This window comes from Caretta caretta, chromosome 3 (assembly GCF_965140235.1).
Source record: "Caretta caretta isolate rCarCar2 chromosome 3, rCarCar1.hap1, whole genome shotgun sequence".
Lineage (NCBI taxonomy): Eukaryota > Metazoa > Chordata > Testudines > Cheloniidae > Caretta > Caretta caretta.
The window spans coordinates 207,063,271-207,087,379 of NC_134208.1; the positions used below are offsets into that span (position 1 = coordinate 207,063,271).

At 47.5% G+C, this 24,109-nt stretch overlaps 2 protein-coding genes across 2 annotated transcripts in view; one reads left to right on the plus strand and one right to left on the minus strand.

The window, feature by feature from the left end:
• XRN2 (5'-3' exoribonuclease 2) overlaps nt 1-6,406 on the plus strand; it is an 85,678-nt gene extending 79,272 nt beyond the window's left edge. Inside the window, exons 29-30 of the mRNA XM_048842425.2 lie at nt 1,558-1,702; nt 5,823-6,406. Of these exons, the coding sequence (XP_048698382.1) occupies nt 1,558-1,702; nt 5,823-5,885 (208 nt within the window). The 3' untranslated portion in view covers nt 5,886-6,406. The remainder of the gene's footprint in view (nt 1-1,557; nt 1,703-5,822) is intronic.
• A 6,931-nt stretch (nt 6,407-13,337) lies between these two features.
• NKX2-4 (NK2 homeobox 4) lies at nt 13,338-15,707 on the minus strand. Its single transcript, XM_048846264.2, has 2 exons — nt 15,098-15,707; nt 13,338-14,307 (listed from the first exon to the last, which is right to left on the minus strand). The coding sequence occupies exons 1-2, from the start codon at nt 15,480-15,482 to the stop codon at nt 13,652-13,654; spliced, it is 1,041 nt and encodes a 346-aa protein (XP_048702221.1). The 5' UTR covers nt 15,483-15,707; the 3' UTR covers nt 13,338-13,651.
• Nucleotides 15,708-24,109: the final 8,402 nt, after the last annotated feature.

The window sequence follows — 24,109 nt, forward strand, 5'->3', positions numbered from 1 at the left end:
GACTTATGTCCCCATTCCTATCAGTGAAGTTCACATTAAAGCACATTAAAACGTTCTCTACCCCCACCAGTCCTTCCCTCAGTAAGCCCTACACTGATCTTTCAGCTGTCTTACAGGTGGCTATGTGTAATATGCTTGTATAAACTTCAAGAAGGAGAATGTGATCACCTTATTTAAAACCCTGAGTGCTTGCTTGAATAGAGTAGGCCAAATTCAGCCTCGGTGTCACTTCATTGACTTTGGTAGAGTTCTGGCAGGGATGACTTTTAGTATCTTTAATCAAATGGATCCAGCCCCGGGTTTTTCAAAGACAAGGGAAGTAATACTGAAGTTAGTGTTATTACAATCAATTTTAAAATTAAACGGTTACCCCATACATCAGTTGTCCAATATTTTGATATTTTAGGCTAATTACTTTCCTCCTTTGCTCAGAGATCATAATAGAATATCAATGTACACATGTTGAACAGTAACCAAAACAGATTTAAATTTACAGGATTTGTGTATGAATTGTGGTGAATAATATCTAATTTTCTAATTAATTCTCTTTCCCCTCAACACACTGTGGTGTGTTCTCTGCAGAAAATATGGATTTTGAATTCTCTAGCATTGGAGAGATCATGTCCTAAGCAGTATATGGCTATATTATTTTTATTAATATTTGTAATAAAACAAGGATTGGATCTGCCTGTTTTATATTTGTAATTTTAGACTAGCTACTTAAAGGCAATAAAATATTTCTTGCTGCTAGTAATCTAGGATGAGAAACTAGGTTAAAATAGATGTTGAATTTGTGTTCCCATATAAACTGTACAGCAAATGTCAGTCAGTCCATGCCAATTAGTGCTTATGTTGCTAGGTCACCATGGTCAATTGAAAACTGCATCAATAGAACTTGAAAAGGTTTCTTCCCGATCAGACCTTCTGACATATTGAGCAGAATAATGGATGGGAAAAAACAGCCAAGGCCCCTACCCTAGATTCAAAATACTCGGCAGTAAGAATTCATTTACAACCTGCAATTAACTAGAAAGAATGGACTCCCACAAAGTCTGGACATTTAGAAAATAAAGCTTCATTCTCCTGTGTTGCACATTTACTCTTTGGATAGTGTGTTACATTTAGCTAACGCAGTGACGTTTTGTTTCAAATCTACATTGGCAGTCACTTCAAACAGACTGGCAAACCTGTCTCTAAAATACAGGATGAGCAAAATCCTTCTAGGGAGTTCAAAAAATCCCTGACTCTGCAAAATTAAATTTTCATTCTTTCAAAAGCATCTGTTTCTTCACCTTAGTATGTTTGAGAGTGAAGCAGTGTGTAAACATGGTCTGATAGTTAAAATTGTGCAGGGCTTCTTCCTTACAGAGTGTGGGCCAAATCATTTAGAGGCACTTGTAGCTCCCGTAGATTGTAATATGGCTATGCAATTAACACAATAGATCTGTGCTTAAGCAAATCGAACCATTTATTATACGTCTATAAGAAGTTGGGTTTTGTAATGTGACATTATATATACATTAATAACATGCTATAATACACATGTTCTTTACACAGAAATTCTGGGGCTGCCCCTCTTCTATCTTGGAACCGCATGCTACAATCCCAGGGTGCAGCATTCCAGCAAAATCAGTACCAAGGACTAGGTGGACCAATGAATTACCCCCACAGACCTGATGATCGAATGGATAGAGGAAGACAGGTAATAAAGCACTGTGTGATTGTACGTTGTTTTCTTCTGGGTCACTTGTGCAGTATCTGTGTTATGGGAAAAGGGAAAATACTCACCGCAAATGTTTCTGCCAAGTAAAATCTTCTGTTTTGTTTTGAATCTTAACGTGGTTCTGTTTTAGGGGTTTGTCTTTAACACATCCTCATAGGTGAATTGAAGGACATATCAAACCCCTAAATTTAGAATATCTATAGTTAGAATTTTTTTCTTTTTGCTGAAAGATACTGATTTGACTTAGACTGGAAAGTATTGGGCTACTAGACCCTAATAGCCAAAAGTGCACACGTGTAAGCATGTGTGTAGCTAGCTAGTCTTGGAAGGATTCAGTTTTCATTGGTAACTGTCGGTAACGGTTCATTTCACTGTAGACATACAAACAGATGAATAAAATATTTCCATCAGTGATGATCAAAACTTACAGCGAGGCAAAATAAAAAATGCTGCTGGAGAGCTTTCTGGAGTTGGATTTAAAGGATATTTACTTTGTATATTTTTGACACGTAGTGACGACAATTTATATCACTGGTTCTCAAACTTTTGTACTGGTGACCCCTTTCACATAGCAAGCCTCTGAGTGCGACCCCCCCCTTATAAATTAAAAACACATTTTTATATATTTAACCCCATTATAAATGCTGGAGGCAAAGTGGGGTTTGGGGTGGAGGCTGACAGCTCGTGATCCCCCATGTAATAACCTCGCGACCCTCTGAGGGGTCCCGACCCCCAGTTTGAGAATCCCTGATTTATATTAAGTTATAAAACTTTAATTTTTTGAATATAAACTCTGTCATTAAGTTGTATGAGTGCCCCATAATTTCATTCAACTGTGAACATTTAAATTGATAAAAAGGGGGGAAAAAGCTTAAATATCGTCAGTGTTATCTGTTGAAATTATTAAAAAGCAAATTGAATTCTGCCACGCCTCTCTCCCCTACACACGCACAGTCGCGCACACACACTAAAGTTACTTATTTAGATTTAAGTTAGCAAACATTAGAGAGTTCATATTCAAACCTGAGGTGGTCTTGCCATCATTTAAAAAGTACAATATAAATTTAATAAACAACCAAAAACGACAGCATATCGAACCCCTTCTCCCCACACATGCACACGTTCTCCATTTTCCCAATAAATGGGTAACGCACCAGGATGCACAGATGCACACACCCCCCCCCCCCCCCGCAATGTGGCTGAAAGCTATGAAACTTGAAGATACTTTCCTCCTTATTTTTGTTAATTTTTAAAGTAGTTTCTCGTATTCCCCCGCTCCCAGCTGTAGGATATGGTTATTATCAGAAGGATAAGTTCTGGCCTGTACCCCACATGCTGGATAACTACCCAATCTTCTTGTTTTTCCCATTTTATAAATATAAAATAAAACCCATTTAATTGGGAACCTGATACTGATGAATCAGTTGCATTAAATCTGCCTTACACCACAGTAAAATTGAAGTAACTTCATTGGATTCAGTGTTATGCCAGTGTAAAACGAGTAATACAACGATGAGTCAATATCCATATCTGCTTTGCTGGGATAATTGCTTGGATACAAACTTACATTTCAGTGTCTAATGATAAAATTATGCACTTAATTCTGAAAATTCCATTTTGTTAACCTACAAGTCTATTCAATATGCAATATTGTTGGAGTGGTGTCAATCCCAGGTTATTAGAGAGACAAGGTGGGTGAGGTAATATCTTTTATTGGATCAACTTGTATGTGCTAACCACTTATGCTAAACATCTGTTTGATCCTGTATTTAGCCATGACTCTCTAAGTAGCTTCCCCAGACCTGAAGAAGAGTTCTGAGGCTCAGAAGTTTCTCTCTCACCAACAGAAGTTGGTCCAATAAAAGATATTATCTTACCCACCTTGTCTCTCTAATAAGCCTATTAAGATCATTGGACAGTTGTCATTTAGTGCTTGCTAGTGTGAATTTCCTGCTATGGCTTTTTCGCCGCATCATGTTTCCCTTCTCTATTACAGTGGGTCATTTTTACTTGAATGATCTATAAATGAGTTGATGACTTGTACTGTGGCTATTCTTTAAAGCAACTCATAACATATATACACACACACAGACACATACCAGCATAATATACATTTGTGGGAGCCTCTGGTAAGCATGTTTAAATAGCCCCATTTCAAGAAGATGTAATTTTTGTAATGAACATTTCAAATGTGGCATCAACCAAAGTGTGTGACAACAACGAAGCTGCTTTGGCCATCTCTGCCCTAGGGAAATTCTTGATAAAATTCCCACTGTAGCCAAGGCTGATTCAGCTGAATCAGTGATAGGAGCCCCAGGGAGGCAGCCTGTCAGCTGCCAACACCATTTCCATTCTCATGTCTCTTAGTTTTGCAGGATTACATGATGCTGAAACACCTGCAGCCAGCAGGTGATCTACCCTAGTGCTCCTAACTCTACACTAGTTCAGCTGAACCTGTATTAGCAACAGTGGGATCTTTCCTTGAACTAAGGACCTTGTCACAAAGCTTTAAAGATCAGTCTGGTAATGTCTTTAGCTCAAGCTGCTTCTCTGGTTTGGAGTATGGTAGGAAAGAAGTGGGCTTATCAGGTATAGGCCTGTTAGCAAAGTTTAAAATGCTCAGGAATGGCTGTGAAACTCTGCTGTAGACAAGCCATGTTTTAACACTATTTGGCCTGTGTAGAGGAGATCAGATTGTGTGGATTCTAGCCTGGGGCACTGACTGGGCTGTCACATCTTTTAACATAGTGTGATTCTGTCTACACTGGTTTGTTAAACCATACCAGAACCTTCTTCATCTACACCACACTTTTTAAGTATAATGGCTGAACTTTGCGAAAAGATGTGTATTGACAGGGTCAGTTCTGGAAATCTCTAATGGAATTACTTAAAATGCATCTTCACCAAGAAACTTGAAAGCAAAGAATATATGCATAATTGCCCCAGTCCACAATATGAGCAGTTGTGATGATAAATAAAAAAGGAATGAGGTATTCTCAGGGCTTGGGGGAGGGGAGAGCATTGAAATCAGGCTGGAAAATTGGATACTCATCCTCCCTCTGCAACTTTCCTTTGACCTCCTATGGTAAAGTTTGGGATTATTGGTAATTATTGATTAATGGTAGGCACCACATTTTCAGTTTGGAGGGAGATTCAAGTTGACTTCTCTAAATTCCCCTCAGATAAACTTATCACCATGAATCTGATATATTGGGTGTGGCAACTAAATTAAATACAAATTTATATCTAAAGCGGTAACCACTTTACTTGAAGTCTTTTGTACTCTCAGTACTCAGTCAGTTGACATGCATTGCTATCATGTCACCTAGTATTTAAAATGCTCTTTAAAACAGAATGGATGCCTGCAAGAAGCCAGCACAACAGAAATGCATCTAACAAGAAAAGTCTCATGTATCTGGTTTTTGCTTTGGCAGAAGATCAGTTGTCTACAGCTAAAATATACAGACTTGTACTTTTATGTAAATGAAATCGAAATAAAGACAAAACACTGTATAAGTTAATCATAATGGATAGGTTAAGATGAAGCCTAACTAGGATAGAAGTATCCTAGGTGTCAAAGCATACCCTTACTGTGCATGCTGAAGGTATTCTACTTTCCACTATTAGTGTAAAATGTGTGCGCACACGTGAGTGTCTATATATACATAATGGCAGAGCCTCGTTTACTTCATGGATTTACAAAGTTTGCTTTTCAAATCCTGCCCTTGTTTTCATTTTGCACCTTTTAAATTCCACTATTACTGAAAGCAAAAGGTTAGCAGTTACTTCTGCAGCTCAAATCACCCTCAGTGCTGCCTTTTGACTTTTTGCTTTCTCGTTTAGGATTATTAAATCTTTTCCAACACACATGGAAGTGTGAGGTTGGTGTTGCACAGAACTCACTCCATGTGTAGAAGCTGAAGTGTGTGTATCCAGGAGAGCATTTGTAAACACTATTAAGAGATGTTTAGCTCTTTCTTTGATATCTTTCTGTGTAAAGGCTGTATTGTTTCAGTTTTGCATGGAGTCTGAAGCTAGGCTAACTTGTTTATTGTGACAGTAATCCAGAAAATAAACCCTTGCTTTTGTTTGTTTGCAGGGATATGGCCCCGGGAGGCCCTACCCTTTGCCACCTCCCTCTGGAAGATACAACTGGAATTAGACTCTTGAAGTCTTCTGTCATCAAAACCTGTTTTTACAATAGCTGTGGAAATAAGGCATCTTTAAGAAATGTACTAGTAGTTTTTAAACTGCAATATGTGTTTTAACTGTGTATATTTCTTACTGATAAGATTTTTTTTTGGGGGGGGGAAGGGTTTTTATGTTGCTTTGAAACTATACTGGAGAAGACGTAAAGCACTTATGTGCTTGAGAGAGACATTTCATGAAGTAGGAGTACTGTTCTGCCTTTCTTACTAGCTAAGCATAAATTGCATATGCCTGTCAATTGCAAATCAAAACATCCTTTAGTTCACAACATAAGAGCCCAAAAATAGATACTGATTTTTAAAGAATGCCTAGAAATAGGGTTTTATTAGCTGTGAAGGTAGGCACAGCAGGTAATCTAAAAAACACAATGTTTAAAGACACGCTTTTGTCCGTATTCTTTTTAATAACATTTCATTGATGTATTTGTCTCTCGAGTTTGATTTCTGGACTTGTAAGTAAAAATATTTCAACTTTTGTCTGGTGTGTTCTTGCTCTTTTATGCCTTTTACCTGGTAGAATATGAAATTAACAGATATTTTACAGAAAATCACGTTTTCATACAAAGGTTAACCAACCATTAGCTGGCTAGTATATGGGTGTATTTCTTAGTAATTTTCAAAGGGGTTTGTATTCAGTGTATTGAATATTGAAATATTCTGTTTTTACTTGACTGCCCTATGAAGTGGCTTTTGAAAATGTGCACTAGTATTAAGTGGCTTATGACTCTTTCTTCTAGAATATTTGTGTAGTTTTTATCTAAATGCATATGCACATCTTTCTTTGTTTGGTATTAATTAATAGCTTGGAAAATCCTCCTTTATAAACATCTGTATTTTTAAAAGACTCTAAACCTTTTAGTTTGCCCTTAAAAAAGTAAACAGTTCTCTGCTCCTAACATACACCATCAGGTTAAGTAAACTATTGAAAAACGGATGCAATATCTCTAAGTATCTCATTTTATATTTTTCTTTAATATGCACATGTATGTGTGCGTAACTGTAGCCTTTTGCTATGTAAGTATTTTTTAACTCTTACACAAGGTTATAAGAAATTGTCTCTCCTGGACCATCTGATATAGGCAGTTAAGCGGCGTCCTCCTTCAAGGGCACAAATGTTAATACTCAAATATCAGGAAAAAAGACCAGACCCACGTAACCTTGAATGGAAGAAATCATGAACCTCGATTCATTTGCAAGTGATTGGGGATGGAGCAGAATACTTCATTGTGATTTGAAAAGTAGTCCTACTGTTAGAAACGGATGTATGCCATCAGATTGCAGTGGCCTATAGTGCATTACGTTAAAATGGTGTGTTGAACGGAACAGGAGCAGCAGTGAAACTGAATTTTCATACATACAGGCATTCTCAAAGCACTCCCCCTGTGTATGGGTGTTTTTAACATCAAATCTAAACAAAATGTGTCCTTTGTTTATCCTTTTCAAATGTGACTGACAGCTAAAATCAAATGCCCTAGAATAAACATCCTGCAAATGGAAACTGAATGCACCTTTGTACCTGGGCTTTGCATTTTTCACACCTAGTGTAGGTCAGGAATTTCTGGTGTTTGTAGCAAATTATTGCAGTTGTGTGTATACTTACTTTCTGTTGTTTGTTCTGTGCATTGCAGCTTCTCTCTAACCCCTTCAGAAAAGTGTCTTTATTTCCTGCTAAGCATAATTATTCAAATATATAATTTGATAGTGCAGTTGGAGTATTGGTGTGACTTTCAGAAGGTCATTTATTTGGCATGTCCTTACAATTGCATGAACACATAGGGTTAGTGTGTGGGGTGAGTGCAAATGGCCAGTTGTCTGCAAGCATCAAAATTGTGAGTGCAGTTATTGTGCGGGCAGTTAGCCTGTGTGCAATTGCATGTCTGGGTTTGGCAAAGGAAGAGTGCATTCTTTAATAAGGATTTCAGGGGAGGGATGTAACTCAGATTTATTCCTGCCAAAATCAGTTTGACTTAGGGAAGAATAATTCCCTCCGTTGCAGGAATTACTGGGTGAGATTCCATATACTAGCTGTATAGTGCATGAGGTCCTAGAATGCACATCGCCCATTCTGCTCTGGCATCCTCCTGATGCTTAAAGAAATAGGCTAACACGTTAGCAGTACCAACTTTGGTGGAGGAAGAGGGGTTTGGAGAACTGGTTTTAGCACCATTTCAGGGCTGGAATCTTTCAGGATTACTTGCTCCTGAGGGGATGTTGAGAACAGATAGGAACATGTTTACACAGACTCCAACCAGGGTCTGGTGTGTCTGTGGCTTAAAAAACAAAAAAGTCCTTGGGAGGCGGTGGGAAAGACTTTCCTTTTCTCTGCAAGCGGTTGCTTATAATCGCTCATAACCCTGGGCCAGTCCTGGCATCATTAAAACCGCACCTTTCTCCCTGCATTTCGTTGAGTTGGTCTAGTTTCTAAACTTTCTGCTCCCAGCCTGGGGGGTGGGGAGAAAGACATTGATGGAGCCCCTGGGGTGGATCTTGAGGGAGCCAGCAGCAGGGAGGGGAAATGAGAGGCGGAGGGGACTCAGGAGGGAGGGGAGCTGGGCTTTGGAGGAACAAAGGGCTGCTCTTGCTCCCTCCTTCGAACAGCCCCTGGATCTGTAGTGGGGACGCTGGTGCAGGGTCCAGTGTGGCCGAGGGCTGCCGGTCAACTTCCCTCCCTCAATGCTCCTCAGGCCCCTTTCTCACCCCCCTTCCATGGATTCACTGAAACAAAGGGAGCAGGTCCGTGCCCCAGGGCTTGGCCTTTCCCAGCCCGTCTTTGCCTTGCTGGAGGGAATGGTTCTCAACCCGGCTGTCGGTCGGCCAAGGGGGACAGCGGCTGCAGGGGCTTGGGGCACTGGTGGGTTGACAGGCAGGTGACCCTTATCTACCGATTTCTCTGTCGGGTCCTCACAAGAAACGCGCGGGGGGAGCAGCCCTGTGCAAAGCCGCCTTCATAAAACGCAATGACCCCAGAGCCACTGAAATCAACCGGGAAAGCGCAACAGCACTGCCAGCGGGGCAGGATCGGGCTGGTGTAAACCGGCGTTGTGATTTAGACGGAGCTTGACCGTTCACACCGGGCGGGGAAAGACTCCACTGCAGGGCGCCCAGTTCCTGCCTCGCTCCTCTAAAAACAGCGTTTGCTGCCATTTAATTATTTCCGCAAACGACCTGTTCTGCGGGAACCTCTCTGCGAGCGCAGCCTGGAGGAAATTCTCGCTGGGAACCCCCCTCGGTGAGCCAGCGCCGATCGCCCTTGCCGGATGAAAACTCCCGGTGCCTGCGGCGGGCTTGAAATCGCATCCTCTCCTCGCCCAGCCCGCATGCAGGCCCACATGGCAGCCGTGGGAGCCCTGCCACTGAGCTCACAGGCCTCTGGATTCCACCTGATGCCAGGGTCTGGCGCTTCTGTGGCTAAAAAAAGTCCTTTAAAGTGGGGACACTAGGCAGGACCAGTCCCTGGAGGCCGAGAGTGGGGGAAGGGGGGACTTTCCTTTTCTCTGCAGCCGGCTGCTCGCGATCGTTCATAACCCCTTGGCCAGGCCTGGCAGCAGCCCGGGTCCCCCTCGCCTGGCTGGGCACAGCACGTACCAACTAACCTACGTGTTGCCTCGGGGCACCCAGCGCGCTAGGCTATACCGCGTGGGGGGTAAGGCCAGAGCCAGGATGGACCCAAATCTCCCCGTGACTTCCTTACAGGAGCGGTAGCAAGCACAGGGCGTAAGAGCCGGCTGCGTCTCCCTTTCTGAAAGGAAAACAGAGACGGGGGCAGTAATTAGCAATGGAGCGGAACGTCCAGATCTCCAAATCCAGCGCTTGGCTTTTCACTCCCAATTCCCCTCTAGTCAGCTCCACCTGGGGCTTCGCGTGCTACCAAACCAAGCTGAATTTCTGCCCGGCGTGGCTGGGGATTGCCTCGCCAAAAAAAAAAGAAGAAGGTTAAAACACCCTAATCCGGCGCGAGGAGAGACTCAAAGCAAAGAGCCGGGTCTGTAGCTCTGCCCTGGCCCCAAGCGCGCAGGGCACGCTCTGGGACGAAGAAGGGGGGTGGGATGGTTTTTTTGGTTTGTTTCACGCCTACCTGCCCGCTCGCCGCCTTAGCCGCGTCGACTTCAAGGCTCTTCCCAGAGCTCGGAGCCGGCCGGACCTGCGGGGGTAGCCCAAGGAAGCCTTTCAGTCGCCGCTGGGCCACCCTAAACTTCCGGGGCGGGGGAGGGAGGGGGCTTTGTTCCTCTGAGACCCTTTCCCGCTTGGCTCTCGGTGAAGAGCCTTCTCCTCCTCTCCAGTTAATGAGCTGCACCTCGTCCGCGCCTGGGTATTCGGACTACAGGCCTGGGAAGCCCCAGTTGCCAAAGGAACCCCGACGGCGACTGACCAGAAAATGCAGCTCAACGGCGGGGGAAGGCTGAAGCGTGGAGGCCGCTAACTTTGAGGCAGGCACACGCGTTCCCCGTATGGTACAAGGTGCGGGAGGCCAATCGCCGGGCCAACTTCTCTGGGCTCTGCAGAAGAGCCCTGTGTGGGAGCTCGGAAGCTTCTCCCTTTCGCCAGCAGAAGTTGGGCCAATAAACATATTACCTCGCCCACCTTTGTCTCTGCTAGAAAGCCCCCCCCGAAACACACACACACTCAGGAATCGGATTCAATCATCTACATTTCAGGGATGATGGACAAGTAGTCTGCTCCATCTGTCTCATCACCGAGTCAGAATATGCTCGGTGTGTGTTTGGATGTATGTACACACACACACACCCCGACCCAGAATTGATTTTTTTTTTTACATAAACCTATTCCCCTCTGTTACATGTCGAGAAAAGGTAATCGCTTTATATTTCCTTCTCATTTCACTGGAAGCTGCAAGCGAAACATTATGCGTAGTCAGCCCTATCGCACGGTGACAACGGATTGTTTCTTTCTGTCGTCTCTTTTCTCCATTATAATAAAGTCCTGACATCTCTATTTTAACCGGGAAATGTTGAAGAAGGTCACATTCTCCTAAAGGTTTCAATCTGCTCCCTTTCTCCACAGCATTGCTTGATGTCAACAAAGCTTTTTTGTTCCAAGAGGAAAAACTCAGGCTTGCAAAATGTTACTGATTATATAGATCTGTATCTATCGAATCTGTTTCCCCAGATGTTGTTTAAACATGTATCTTCCTTCTCAAATAAATCATGAGTATCTTAAATTGAAATAGTACCCTCCTATATTAAACGATAAACTCTTAAACCAATTTTCAGTCTCGGAAGCGAATTCGTACATTGACCAAAATAACAAGAATTTTCCATATCCTTTCACTGCATTCACAAGCAGACACCTTTATGTTATTTGCAAATCCTTCCAGTTATATGTATATTTCCCCCCCAGAGACCATTCTACGGGTCGATAGTTCCGGCCATTTATTCCTCAGACAGTTTGATTGTTTGCGTACCTCCGGAGGAATCCGAAAATTACTTCTTTTTGAAATACTCGCGATTAAATCACAAAATAACTTTTCCTAAACGTTTAAAAGTATCCCTTTGGCCGAACACTCATGGAGGATGTTATACCCAAATTATTTAAAGGGGGAGGGAGCGCGAAGCAGATTATAAAATCTCTTGGCTATAAATGTAGACCAAAAATGTTGAAGGAAAAAAAGCAGATGATAAAAAATTCAGTTAAAATATTAGATCAAAAATATGTAAGCCAAACCACCCACTCCCCTCCGCCCACCCCCCAAACATCCAAGGAGGTATAGAAATAGTTCGATTAAAAATAGACCCAAAACATTCAGTAAAAACATCATAAACTCCAAAATCTCTCATGTTGAGGTTATATCTCTTTAGTGGAGCATAGATTCCACTTATTTGTTCTGATAATTTATGAAGCACACCTGGTTACTGATATTCCATTTATTTGCATTAATTAAATAACACAAATTGCTTTGAGTGCATTTAACTCCAGTCGCGATTTATTTAATTAAATCATTCTGTACCTTGAGTTTCCGTATCGAACACCCAAAACATACTAGTGTCTAAATAAATAAAAGATCAAATAAAACCCCCTAAATAGACCTACGTCATATAATGGAACCGAATCACCCTCACTTCTTCGAGAGAAGAAAATATTTATGGTTCTCTGAAGTGACAGGTAAAGATCAGCTTGGAACAAAAATTGCTGTATGAAGAGGCAAAACCCCTCTTTTGTACAACGAAAACGGAAGCAGAATTTTTTTGTGAGCGACTGCGATTTCTTATATTATGAAAAATTGCTGAAAAAGTCAACGGTTTATTGAATTTCTCTGTATTTTTTTTTTTTTTTTTGTATTCGGGAAGAGGCGGGAGGAAGAAAACACGTTGCTGTAATTTATTTTCCTTGTTAATTTCCTTGATTTTTAATTTTTTAAAGACTCAGCCTAGTACGTAGCTTTCTGCCTCTCGGGTGTCCCTTTCGAGGGTCGGCCGCTGTCCGTGGCAGGTTCTGGACCTTCCTTCATTTCCCCCTCGGTCGTAGCTGTAGGGGCGCGGCTGGCAATGATTAAAGGCTTTCTACCAACAATATTTAGCTTCGGGTGACATTATACTGGGATACCAAGAGCAGGGAATACACTTTGGGGGACTTTTTCTGGGTTTCTTTATTTCATCCGGTCTAGTTTAACTTAACCTGCAATCTTTCCTGGGTGGGACGGGTCACATTTTACAGGCAGTGAGAGGGGTGGTTGGTTTGTCAACATACATCCACGTACTTACTAAATAATCATAATTAATAATAACAACAACAATGCTTTTTTGTTTGTTTTTTTTTTAAATCTGAGCATCTAAGTTCAAAAGCTCTTCTGTAAAAATATCCTCAGCTGGTATGATACAAGTCTTTTTTCCTCCATCTGATTGTTACTTTCCCTGTCACATAAATGGCAGTAACTGTTCTCAGCTAGCACTGCTATGTGCCTCATCGACCTTGAGTTACAATTCAATTTACTTGCAATCAAATAATAATGAAATTGCACTTAAGGGGCACCCTGATAAAATTAATTCTGCCAGATAAGTTGCACTTCAAAAGCTTTATTGTTCGCGTTCAATTGGTTTATAAGATAGAGACACCAACCAACTGGGGGTTTTGTGTTTTTAACTAGCCTAAAAAAAGAAAAATAAATAAATAAAAATCGGAGACTTGATGGCGGTAAACACGAAGTCTTGTCACTCTGCTGCGTCGCCTTTTAATTTGGCTAATCGCACATTAAACTAGAGCGAAAGCCCAGACTCCGAAGTCAGGCGGTCATCAGGGAAGCCCTCACCTGTACCCGGCAGTGGCCTCAGATATCCTGAAGCAAGGAGAGTTTTTTGCTTGTTTGCTTCCTTGCCCCTTTGATTTGTTCTTTCTCCCCTTCCCCTCCCCCTCCCGCTCCCCCTCCTCCCACCCCCCCAAATGTGCAAGACTTTCCATCCGCCTTTTCAGCTACCCCCGCAGAAGTCCACAGCGGCGCGCCCCGTCCGCGGCAGTTTTGGCCACTCGGAGCGATGCACTTCGTTGCAATCCCAGACAATCATCATCATCCTAATTCACGAATCATATAAAATAAAATCAACCACGACAACGAGAGAGGAGGAAGGCGCGCAGATATTTCCCTCCAGGGACGGACTCACGGGGAAGAAAGCCGCAGGCGCGATCACTGTTGGGGTGGGTGGCTGGGGGGGGGGGGGGTGTTTGCAGCCCGCTCCCCAGGCAGTCCCAGGCAGCCCCCCCCCGCGCGTTACCACGTCCTGCTGTAGAGCAGGTTGGGGTTGACCAGGCTGCTGCTGTAATCGAGGTTGGCTGTGTCCATCTGGGCCATGCCGCCGACCTGGCTGTGGAGGGAGGGGGGGCTGGGCGACATCTCCTCCAGCTCCGGGGCCTGGCTCAGCGAGCTGACCTGCTGGTGCGCGGCGCTGCTGGACGCCGGGAGCCCCCCGCTGGAGGCGCCCTGGGGCGCCGGCTGGGTGGGCGCCGCCGGGGTGCTGCTGGGGTTGCCCTGGCAGGGTTTCCCGTCCTTCACCAGCACCGGCACGGGCACCCGCCGCGGGGAGGGCGGCTGCTGGCACAGGCTGGTCTCCTGCTGGAGCTGCGGCGTGGCCTTATCCTTCGCCTGCCGCTTCATCTTGTAGCGGTGGTTCTGGAACCAGATCTTGACCTGCGTCGGGGTGAGGTGGATCAGGCTGGCCAGGTGCTCCCGCTCCGGCGCCGACAGGTACTTCTGCTGCTTAAACCGCCTCTCCAGCTCGTAGACCTGAGCCTGGGAGAACAGCACCCTCCTCTTCCGCCGGGGCGCCGCGTGGAGAGGGGCCATGGTCTTGGCCGCCTCGGCGATCCCGCTCAGGGTGCCCATGCCGGCCATGTTCATCCCGGCCGAGGGGCCCATGAACCTAGAGACTGAGCAGAGGGGAGGCTGAGAGCTAGGCCGGCCCGACGGGAGCCGCGAGCCTTGGCTCTGCGCTTGGCAGGGAGCAGGGCGGGCAGGGCAACCACATGCGGGCGCAGGGCCAGCTGGGCCTGGGGCAGGGCTGGCGGGAGGACCTGCCCCCCCAGCCACCGGGTCTGAAACCTCGGCTGGATCGCAAGGGCGTGGGGTGCATCAGGGCAAGGGAAACAGCTGTATCTAATCCCCATAGGGCGCTGTCTGTCTGTCCCACAGACCCCTGTCTGTCTAGCCCCAGACGCCTCTAATGATCTAAATGCTAGCCTCTTACACCCCATCTATCCATCCCCATACACATCTATCTATCCGTCTATCACCACACTCACTTCATCCATCCATCTATCCATCCCCATAAAACATCTATCTCCACACACTCCATCCGTCCATCTATCCACCCCTAGACACATCTATCTATCTATCTATCTATCTATCTATCTATCTATCTATCTATCTATCTATCTATCTATCTATCTATCTATCTATCTATCCACACACACTCCACCCATCCATCTCCATATCTATCTATCTCCACACACTCCATCTATCTATTTATGTCCCGCTTCTCTGGTCAATGCCTACCTCGCGTGATCTGGGGTAAGGACCTGTGGCTTCCCCAAGACAAGAAAGTCTCAGCCCGGGGGCTGTGGAGTACCCAGAGCCTCCAACCTTCTGCCTTTCCTGCCTGCCGGCAGAACCCCCCCCCCCAGCCCAGTGTCCCCGGCTCCCCGCCTGCGCCCCACTTACTTGTGGAGTACCTGGGGTCCGGGTTGGCCCCGTACCAGCCGCTGGCGGCTGCCGCCGCGCTGTTCCGCATGCTGTCGGGGTAGGCGGGCAGCTCGCCCATGTTGCTGAGCCCCCCGTTGCAGTAGCCCCCCACGGCGCTGTGGGGGAACTGGGAGACGCCGTGCGGCATGTGGTAGGCGCCGGCCGCCGCCCCGTTGTGGCCGCCCATGGCGTGTTGTTGCATGGCCGGGGCCGCCTGCGCGCCCTGCGCCTGGCGATAAGCCCCCAGCGGGGAGCCCAGGTGCCCGGCGCCCTCCAGCGCCCCGAACTTCTTGTAGCTCTCCTCCATGGGGCTCAGGATGTCGGTGACGGAGAAGGGCGTCGTGTGCTTGGGGCTCAGCGACATGGCTCGGCCGCCGGGCAGCGGGGGAGCTGGCGGGGGCTCAGCCCCGGGCGGCTGCCGGCTCCCCTCCGGCCGGCTGGCTGCGCCAAGAGAGGGGGGCTCCGGAGCTCGCCGGGGAGCCGAGCGCTCGCCGCGCAAGAGGCAGGAGGAGGGAGGCGAGCCCTGAGCTCTCTTATCTTGGGTTTATTTTAGTCCGGCGCCAGGTTTACGACAGACACTGGGGGGCGGAGCGACAGCCCCAAGGAGCCAACAACCGGCAGTGCCCAGGGGCGGAAATCCAGTTCGCTCCCCACTGCGCCCCTCACCTTGCGCCCCGCTCCAGCCCCTGCGCGCCCGGACAGGTCCCCGCGCAGCGCTGGGCTGCGGCGGGGCGGGCCGAGGGCGAGGGGGAACCCCCAGCCCGCTGCCTTCCCCCGCCCCGGGAAAGAGCCCGTTGGTTGGTCCCACCCCCCCGGTCTCCCTTCCACAAGCACCAAAAGGAGCTTAGGAGACGAGGTTACAAGGACCGTCCTCTGCCACTGTAGAGACACCTAATTTATGCGTCCTTGGGGCTCTTACGCATCGTTTGGTGGCAGCGGCGGGGCACTTCCAAATTAGCTCAAAGTATCAAAATCCAGAGGCCAGCGAGACTAAACCCTACCCCGAGACCCTCTCCTGTAAGTATCCTGCTTTTACTGGGGAGGGGGAGGCGCATTTCTGCCTAGGGCCCCCCGGTTTCCTCCTTTCTCGGAGCCCACGATCTGCGGGTGCCAGGGCGCGTTGTGGGAAAGGCTCAGTTTCACTTCTACGCCGCTAGGCGTTATAACGGAGAGCCGGCCTTCTCCGAGGCGTGTAAACCCCACCCCCTCCTCTCTCTGACTAAACCAGATCTCCCCCGGCTTTCCCGACCAGCGTCTCTCACCAAGGTGACTAAAGCATTTTAGTTTTGTTGAAGCCGTAAGAAAAGAAACACCCCAAAAGTCACTGAGAAGCCTCCAAGCGATGGATAATAAGCATCGGATTTGGAAACTCAAGCCAAATCTACAGAGTTAGGATTTAAGAGCAAGAATATGGCCAGCCACCACCACAACAAGCCCCAAACGCTCCTGGCTTAGAAATAACTCTCAGAAAAACCGCAGAGATTAGATTTGAAGCCAATATTGTTTTTCTGGGAGGAGTGCTCTGAGAGATGAGTAACAATGCCGCGTCGGAACAAGACTGCGGAGGAAAATAGAGACCAGAGCCCTCACTCCAAGGGACAAGCAGCGATGTAAGTGTAGGAACAAGAAGGTATCAGATACTCCTCTGCCCATCCAAATCCAAGCTCTCAGGAGTGATATTAAACCAGCAGCTCTCCAAAGGTTCACCCAGCGGGATTTCCCTCTGGCTTGAACCAGATGTCTGTCTGGGTGCTTATTGGTCTTCAAAAGAGAAAATCCCTCGAACCGACTTGACCATAAACACTTGAAAGATTACAACGCTTTACCCAGGGTGCCCGCAGGTCCCAGGGGGATAGATCGCCAGGCGCTGTATAAAGACCAACATTGTTCGTTTCTCTCCGGGCTCAGCTATTTTTTAGTGTTTCTTCCGCGTCTGTGTTACCTTCACGTACGCTTTGGTTTTACTCAAGAAAAGAGAGGCCAACAAGGGTAGCCTCCTACCCGCAGTATCCCGTCTGAAGACAGGGCTTTCCCTCATATCCCCCGGCCTCTGATACTTCCTCGGGTCCCAACTTGAGATCCCCAGGCCGTAACCCTCCCAGCTTGTGTTATAAGGAAATCTGCCTGGCGGGTGGTGGAAACAGTGACCCGGGGTCGCTTTCCAGAACCCGAACGCTGATTAGCCCCTGTGGAAACGGACAAGGACGCCCCCGCTTTCAGTCCGCAGCTGCTGCGGGACAAACGTGCGGTGCGGGCTAATTCGGTGCCACCCCGGGCTGATTCTTTGAGGAGCGAGTGACTTTCATCTCTGGGAGTTGAAAACTCCGGGGGGTGGGCGGGGGGTTGGCTTTCTGCAGGCTAAGCAATGCCCCCCCCCCCCCCATTTAACGCGAACAGGGACAGGTCGCCGGAAAAGTTTTGCGTTGCGGACGAAATGAACTTTCGGACGGGAGCTGTCGGCTCAGCCCACTTGCCTGGCTTGACGGGCGTGGGGTTGCCCCTCGTCCTAACGCCTCCTGCAGGAAGTCTAACCCACGGCTAGGAAATAAAACAACCCCCTCGCCCAGACTGTTCGCCCCTGGATCAGGATCCCACCGACTCAGCAACGAGCGGTTCTTGCTTGGGGTCCGCTCAGCGCTGCAGAGAGTCACCCTCTCAATGAAGCTTGTCAAGGACTGCGCCGGAAAAGCCCTGTCACCCAAGGCCCTGGAATTCACTTCACCGGGCTGTAGCCCACGGAAGCTTATGCCCAAACAAATGGGCTAGTCTCTAAGGGGCCACAAGTCCTCCTGGTCTTTTTTGCGGCTCCAGACTAACAGGGCTGCTACTCGGAAACTTGGTTAATTACACAATTCTCCCGGCGGGAAGGCTGCTCAATGCACCTAGGAGAGCCAGGCAAGCCTCCAAAAACTCTAGGGATCAGGGCGGACTGCGGCTAAAACAACCCCCAAACGGCTCTTAACGAATTGCCTAAATTGCAGCTTTTACGACCCTCTCAGGCCAGCAGAGACTTTCTGTCATTTCGGTGCGGACATAGACAAATCCCGCCCAGGACATGCACCCCACAGCAAGGCTCTGCGCTGGGTCTGTCTCGACGAAGGGTCTGGTTTCTGTGTATATGGTAACTATCAAATGGTGTTTACATGAGAATGATCAAATGGTATTTACCTGTATATGCACATAGAGAATATTGCTATGTGATGTCTAGAAAGTGGATGCAAGACTCTGTTTATTGCGCACAGGTCTGTGTAGTATATAATTTATAGAATAAGTATGCATTTAACAGAGACTCGGGGGTGTGTGTGTGTGTGGTCTCTATTCCATGTATACGCTTTCTATAAGGCACATGTCAGCGCTACCGACCTGCACCGGGGTTTTTGAAGCAGATCGATTATTTGATACCGTTCCCCCGCCCCCCCCTTCACGCCCAGTTTGCGGCCCGCTCTGCTCTGCGAGGAGCGGGCACCGAGCTCACACACTGCACCGGCTCAGTGCAGAAGCGGTTGCGGGCGACACAAGGTCACATTTCGTCCGGATCGCCCCGCCAGGCTGTGCTCAGCGTGGTTGCAGGCGGCGGTGTTCAGGCGCGAGAGAGCAAGGAGCCCCAGGTGTAATGCATTCACCCCCCCAGGAGCTTTTCGCCTGCCACCTCTGGTCATTAAGGGGGCACAAGACGTTTCCCAGGGTGTCCATGCACGTGCCGTATTTTGCAGGAGCAATCTGCAGTAGGGTTGCTGGCTGCAGGCAGGCCGCCTTCCCCAGACCTACGTCCTACCTATGGGAGCCCTTATCCCCCGGCTAGAGCAGGGTTCGTCCGGGTTCCTCTCCTGTCCCATTTGGTGAGCCCGCCGCTCCTTTCCCCTGGGCGGATCCTGGTCGGGTCTCCTCTTGCAAACAAATCACTGCCTTGGCAAAGCTCGCAGGGCCCGATCCTGCAGTCCTGCCCCCACCCCAAACTCCCACCGTCTCCAAGTGGGGACTTCGTGTGCGAAAGGGAAGCAGGAGCTGGGCTCACAGAAAGCCGAGGAAACCTTTCTTTGAGGGGAGCCGCAGAGAGAAGCCGCAGAGAAATCGGTGCGTGTGGGCTGTGGATGTGGGACATCCGGTCGGGCCCAATTTGGCATTTAACGCCACTTAGGTACAAATCAGCAACGGCATAAAAAATGCAAGGGACAGAGACACTGGGAATGGGCTGGATCCTCCAGGTACAACTCCCATTGAGCAAAATCTGCAGGATCGGGCCCACGAGCCTGAGCTGGTTGTTCCCCACACCTGATGTCTTGCTTCCAGTGCGTTCCCAGTCCCCTGCTGTTCTGAATGTCTTTCCCCTCTACAGATCGGTGTTTACTTTCCCACTCAAAAACGCTCCCCGGTTTCCTCCTTTTCTAATGAGCTGCACCATTCCAGGAGGGATTCCAGCTAACTAGGAAACCGGGGCCTCCTAACTGCTGCTGGAAAGCAGGAAAGGGAACCGATCTGACAGCCAGAGTTTGACTTTGCAACAGAGGAACCTGAAGTCCACACGGTGGGCTTCCCAGCCAGGACACACCCAAGCAATCTGGCAACACAATTTCCCTTGGTGATACTAATAGCCTGAACAACTGGGGAAGGCGGGGGAGGGGGTGGGGGGGGGGCAGGGAGTGAAGAGATAAGTGCCACTGAAATCTGGAGATAAAACCAGTTTCAAGTTTGAAGCAGAGCTCGGGGATGTTTCCCTTAATATTTTGCTGGTGCCACGTGTCCCAATGGCAGCCCATCACCCGTGTGGACGCGGGTAGAATCAAAGGTTCGGGGGGGGGGGCATTCCCTCTCCCAGCCCTCTGGGCGGGTCAGGTGATGGCCGGTGGTCGGAGACAGACTGTCATAGTCCAGTGGGACCTGATGGCACCAAAGGCCTTAAAATGCCCCGTTTTAGGGCAGAAGCAGCAAGGTGAGCTCTGGGGTCAGTCCTGCGGAGGGGAAGCAGAGGGATCGGGCCCCATGGAGTTCAATGGAGCCGGGGCCAGGTTCACGGGTGCTTCCAAGTTCCTGAAAAAAAGAGAAAAACGTCACCCGAAGGCAGCAGGGCTCGGTCCCTGCGCAGGGCACCTGCCCTGGATTCCCAGCCCGGGAGGCGGTTGTGGGGGGCGATTCACATCAAGCGCATGACTAGAGCTGGGGAGAGCTTCCAGCGCCTTACCCGTCTTCAGCGGCCCTCCCCCAAACCCGCCTCAGCAGGTTGTCCCTTAAACCTACTAAGAACCCCCCCCCCGTATGGTCACACCCCTCTGCCCCCCCCCCCCCAGCACAGCCAGGAGAAGCCAGCGAGCTGCAAACGCACGCCCCGCCTTAGGTGGATCCTCTCTTTGATCTGAACGGGGCTACTCCCTTGAGTAAAGTTCCTTGTGCAGGATCCGGGCAAATGCTCTCCTGGGGAGTCCCCTTGACTGCCCCGCTCAGAGCCACGCACACCCGCGTGTGCAGCAGGCAGCCGACAGCGCCGGCGCTGGCCGATGAAGCGAGTCAGACGCGTTGCAGGATCAGGGTCCTAGGGCAGCGTGTGCCCGTATTTCCACAACCACCCTCCTCCCTTCTTACTCCTACACACACCCTGCCTAACCGGTCACACTCCCCGCAGGAGGGACCGGGCTTCTTTGAACCTCTGTGGAGTAAAACAGAGTCATTCTCGAATGCTGTTAGCTTATAAAATGATTTTAAAACAATTCACCACAGCTACATTACTGGGCTTTTGGACTCATGCCCAGCTGTGCTATGCAGGCAGAAGGCCTTGGTCAGCTGGAGGACCTTAAGTGCCGGACCTATGACTAGAAAATCATCGGCCGGAACCGGTTTGACAGGTTGACCAAGATTCGTGGTAACCCTTGAATTTTGTCCTTAATATCCTGCCCCTGCCATGTGCCCCAGGGGCAGCCCATCCCCGTGTGAACGTGGGTAGAATCAAAGGTTCAGGGGTAGGTGAACCCTCTCCTAGCCAGCTGGGTAGCTAGTTGGATAGTCCGTTTCTCCAGACCCCATGGGTATGTCCGGGGGACGCGCATGGTCGTCTGCCCTCACGCCCCTTGTGGATGAGTTTACCGGGTGAGGGATTGATGGTAGAGGCCACATGATGAGCTTTATGGTCTGCAGAGAAAGTGACAAATAATTAACTTGTCTTGGACCCTACTCAATGTCAACGCGGGTTTGATGTACCCTTAAGGCAATGGAGCCTTCTGAACTGGTTTCCTACAGGACATGGTGTGACCCTATCTAATTAAAATATGACCATGTGGCTCCTTGTTGCAACAAATCTTGTACACAATGTGGCATGTAAGATGTCTCTGAAAAGTTTATGATTCACTGAGTGTGATTATGCCAACTGTATGCATGTATCACTTTTGTATTTGAAGTTATGAATATTGGCTCTATACCTGGATTTCAAATGTTTGCTCCCGGGGTACACCCACGAAGTAGTTAGCCAGCACACCTTGGAGGGACTATTCAAATTGAGAAGCCCCTCTACACTGAGTGGACTGTCCTGTAAACGTGCTGTTTGGGTGCAGGTAATGGCTTCCTGCAATGACTGAGCGAAATTGGGCATGAACATGTGACTTGCCCATGTAACTCCAAATACCATCTCCTCACCTGTGATTCTTCACTAGCTGGGCTGAGGTTTTTGTTTGGAACAATGGGTTCCCGCCACATGGCAGAGGACATAATGGCCCTGGAAACCCGTCCATTTTGCCTCTATCCTGCCGAAGCCTCTGGACTATGAATTTATACTAATGGGAGCATTCTAACCAATGGACTGAGGGCCTTCCAATGATTTGGAAACAGCCAGAGACTTGACTTAAGCCAGAAGTTTAGTCCACCACTGCTATAAGCCTGGACCAAGAACTTCACAAGTACTGTGTGTATTTGAGTCCTTTAACCAATTTTAACTCTCATCTTTTTCTTTCTTTCTTTCTTTCTTTCTTTCTTTCTTTCTTTCTTTCTTTCTTTTTTTCTTTCTTTCTTTCAATAAACTTTTAGATTTTAGATACTAAAGGACTGGCATCAGCGTGATTTTTGGGTAAGATCTAAGTTATATATTGACCTGGGTGTGTGGCTGGTCCTTTGGGATCAGAAGAACCTTTCAGTTGATGAGACTGGTTGTAAAGAACCAGTCACCTTTAAATCCGGTGTTTTCGGTGGTAATACAAGGACCGGAATGCCAGAGGAAACGGCTTTTATGACTTTTTGTTAGCCAGTGTGGTGAAACAGAAGTTTACTTTTGTTGCTGGTTTCATATATCCTATGGGGGATTAGCCACCAGTCTTGGGGTGTATCTGCCCTATTTCTCAGCAGTTTGTCCTGAATTTGGCATCCTCAGTTGTGACCCACTGAGGCACAGTTACACATGGAATTTGTGCTGCAGTGGAATTTCAGTGGTGTTTTAAAGACAGTCCACTTATGTCAATGTGGGCAGCCATAAACCATGACACAAATTGTGGAGGACTGCAAAATTACCCTAGAGGTCTTCATGCCTTGAACATAGTTGATAAGAATGCTGTGGGTTGGCTTGGTCAGATTGCATGCACCAAATAAATAAATAAATAAGATCTTGTTCATTGCAAGTTGTATTAGCATTGTAGTGCTAAAAAGAACTAGATATGTTCATGGAGGATAGATCCTAATGGCTATTAGCTGGGATGGTGTCCCTAGCCTCTGTTTGCCAGAAGCTGGGAATGGGCGACAGGGGATGGATCACGTGATGATGACCTGTTCTGTTCATTCCCTCTGGGGCACCTGGTACTGTCCACTGTCAGCAGACAGGACACTGGGCTAGATGGACCTTTGGTCTGATCCAATATGGCTGTTCTCATGTTCTTATGCCTTGGACCAGAGTTGCAGTTCTTACTCAGGCCAAAGGCCCACTGGATTGAGAGTAAGGATTTCAGGATCAAGCTATATCTTATCGATGGATACAATAGTTCACCTGTAGATCTCAGTGATAGATTCTGACTGGTGATTTTGGTTTATTTAGAGTAACAGCATGAACAATATATTATTAATCATCGTCACCATCGCACCGAGTAGCCTGAGTCACAGACCTGGAACTATTGTGCTAAGTGTTGTACAAAAAAGACAACCCCTGCCCCAAAGAGCTTACAATGATAATAATCTACACTCAGATAATATCGGTATGTCCGTAATAGGGTTCATGTAGCATTTCTTTATTGTACGTATTATATTAGCATCTACAGCGTTCTGCTAAGCTCAGGGCCCCTTTGTACTAGGCACTGCATAACACACAGCATGAGTGGATGCCCTGCCTCCAAGAGCCTACAATCTAAAGACACAAAAGCGGAAAGGGATACTTACCCCGGGGATCATGCAGAGGTCGGCGGCAAAGCTGGGATTAGAACCTAGCTTTCCGACAGCCAGGCTAGTGCCCTAGCTGCTAGCCCACACTGACTTGGGGTGCAGCTGTTTTCATGAAGACAGGGAAAAGCCATCAACCATGTTTGGATGAAGAGTTTGGATTGCCCTGAATTGCTGAATCAGAGCTGAAGGGCTAGGTTAACAATATGATATGGGAGCGTCTTTGGAACCTTTTATTATCCGCTAAAAACAAAAAAATCAAAATCAAAACCAACCAAAGAAAATCTTTGACAATATTTAATACTAAGCTTGTACCAGTGCAGACTGTAAGGGCTTGATCCAAAACCCTTTGAAGTCGACAGAAAGATGCTCATTGTTTGCAACAGACTCTGCAAAAGTTTGAGGAACTAGATATTATGTATGAAAATATATCTTGGAACATTAATTCCAGAGGGCCTGAGCTTTCAAGCTTTACTAAAGCAAAACCAGAGTGGATTTAAGTTGCAGGTTCCTTTTTTAAAAAACAAAACAGACCAAAATTGTATTGATGTATTTACATGAGTGGCATGCTACATACAGTCTTGAAGAGCAGGTCATTTTAATAATAGAACTACAAAGATAACTACCATAAAATAAAAAGAAAAGGAGGAC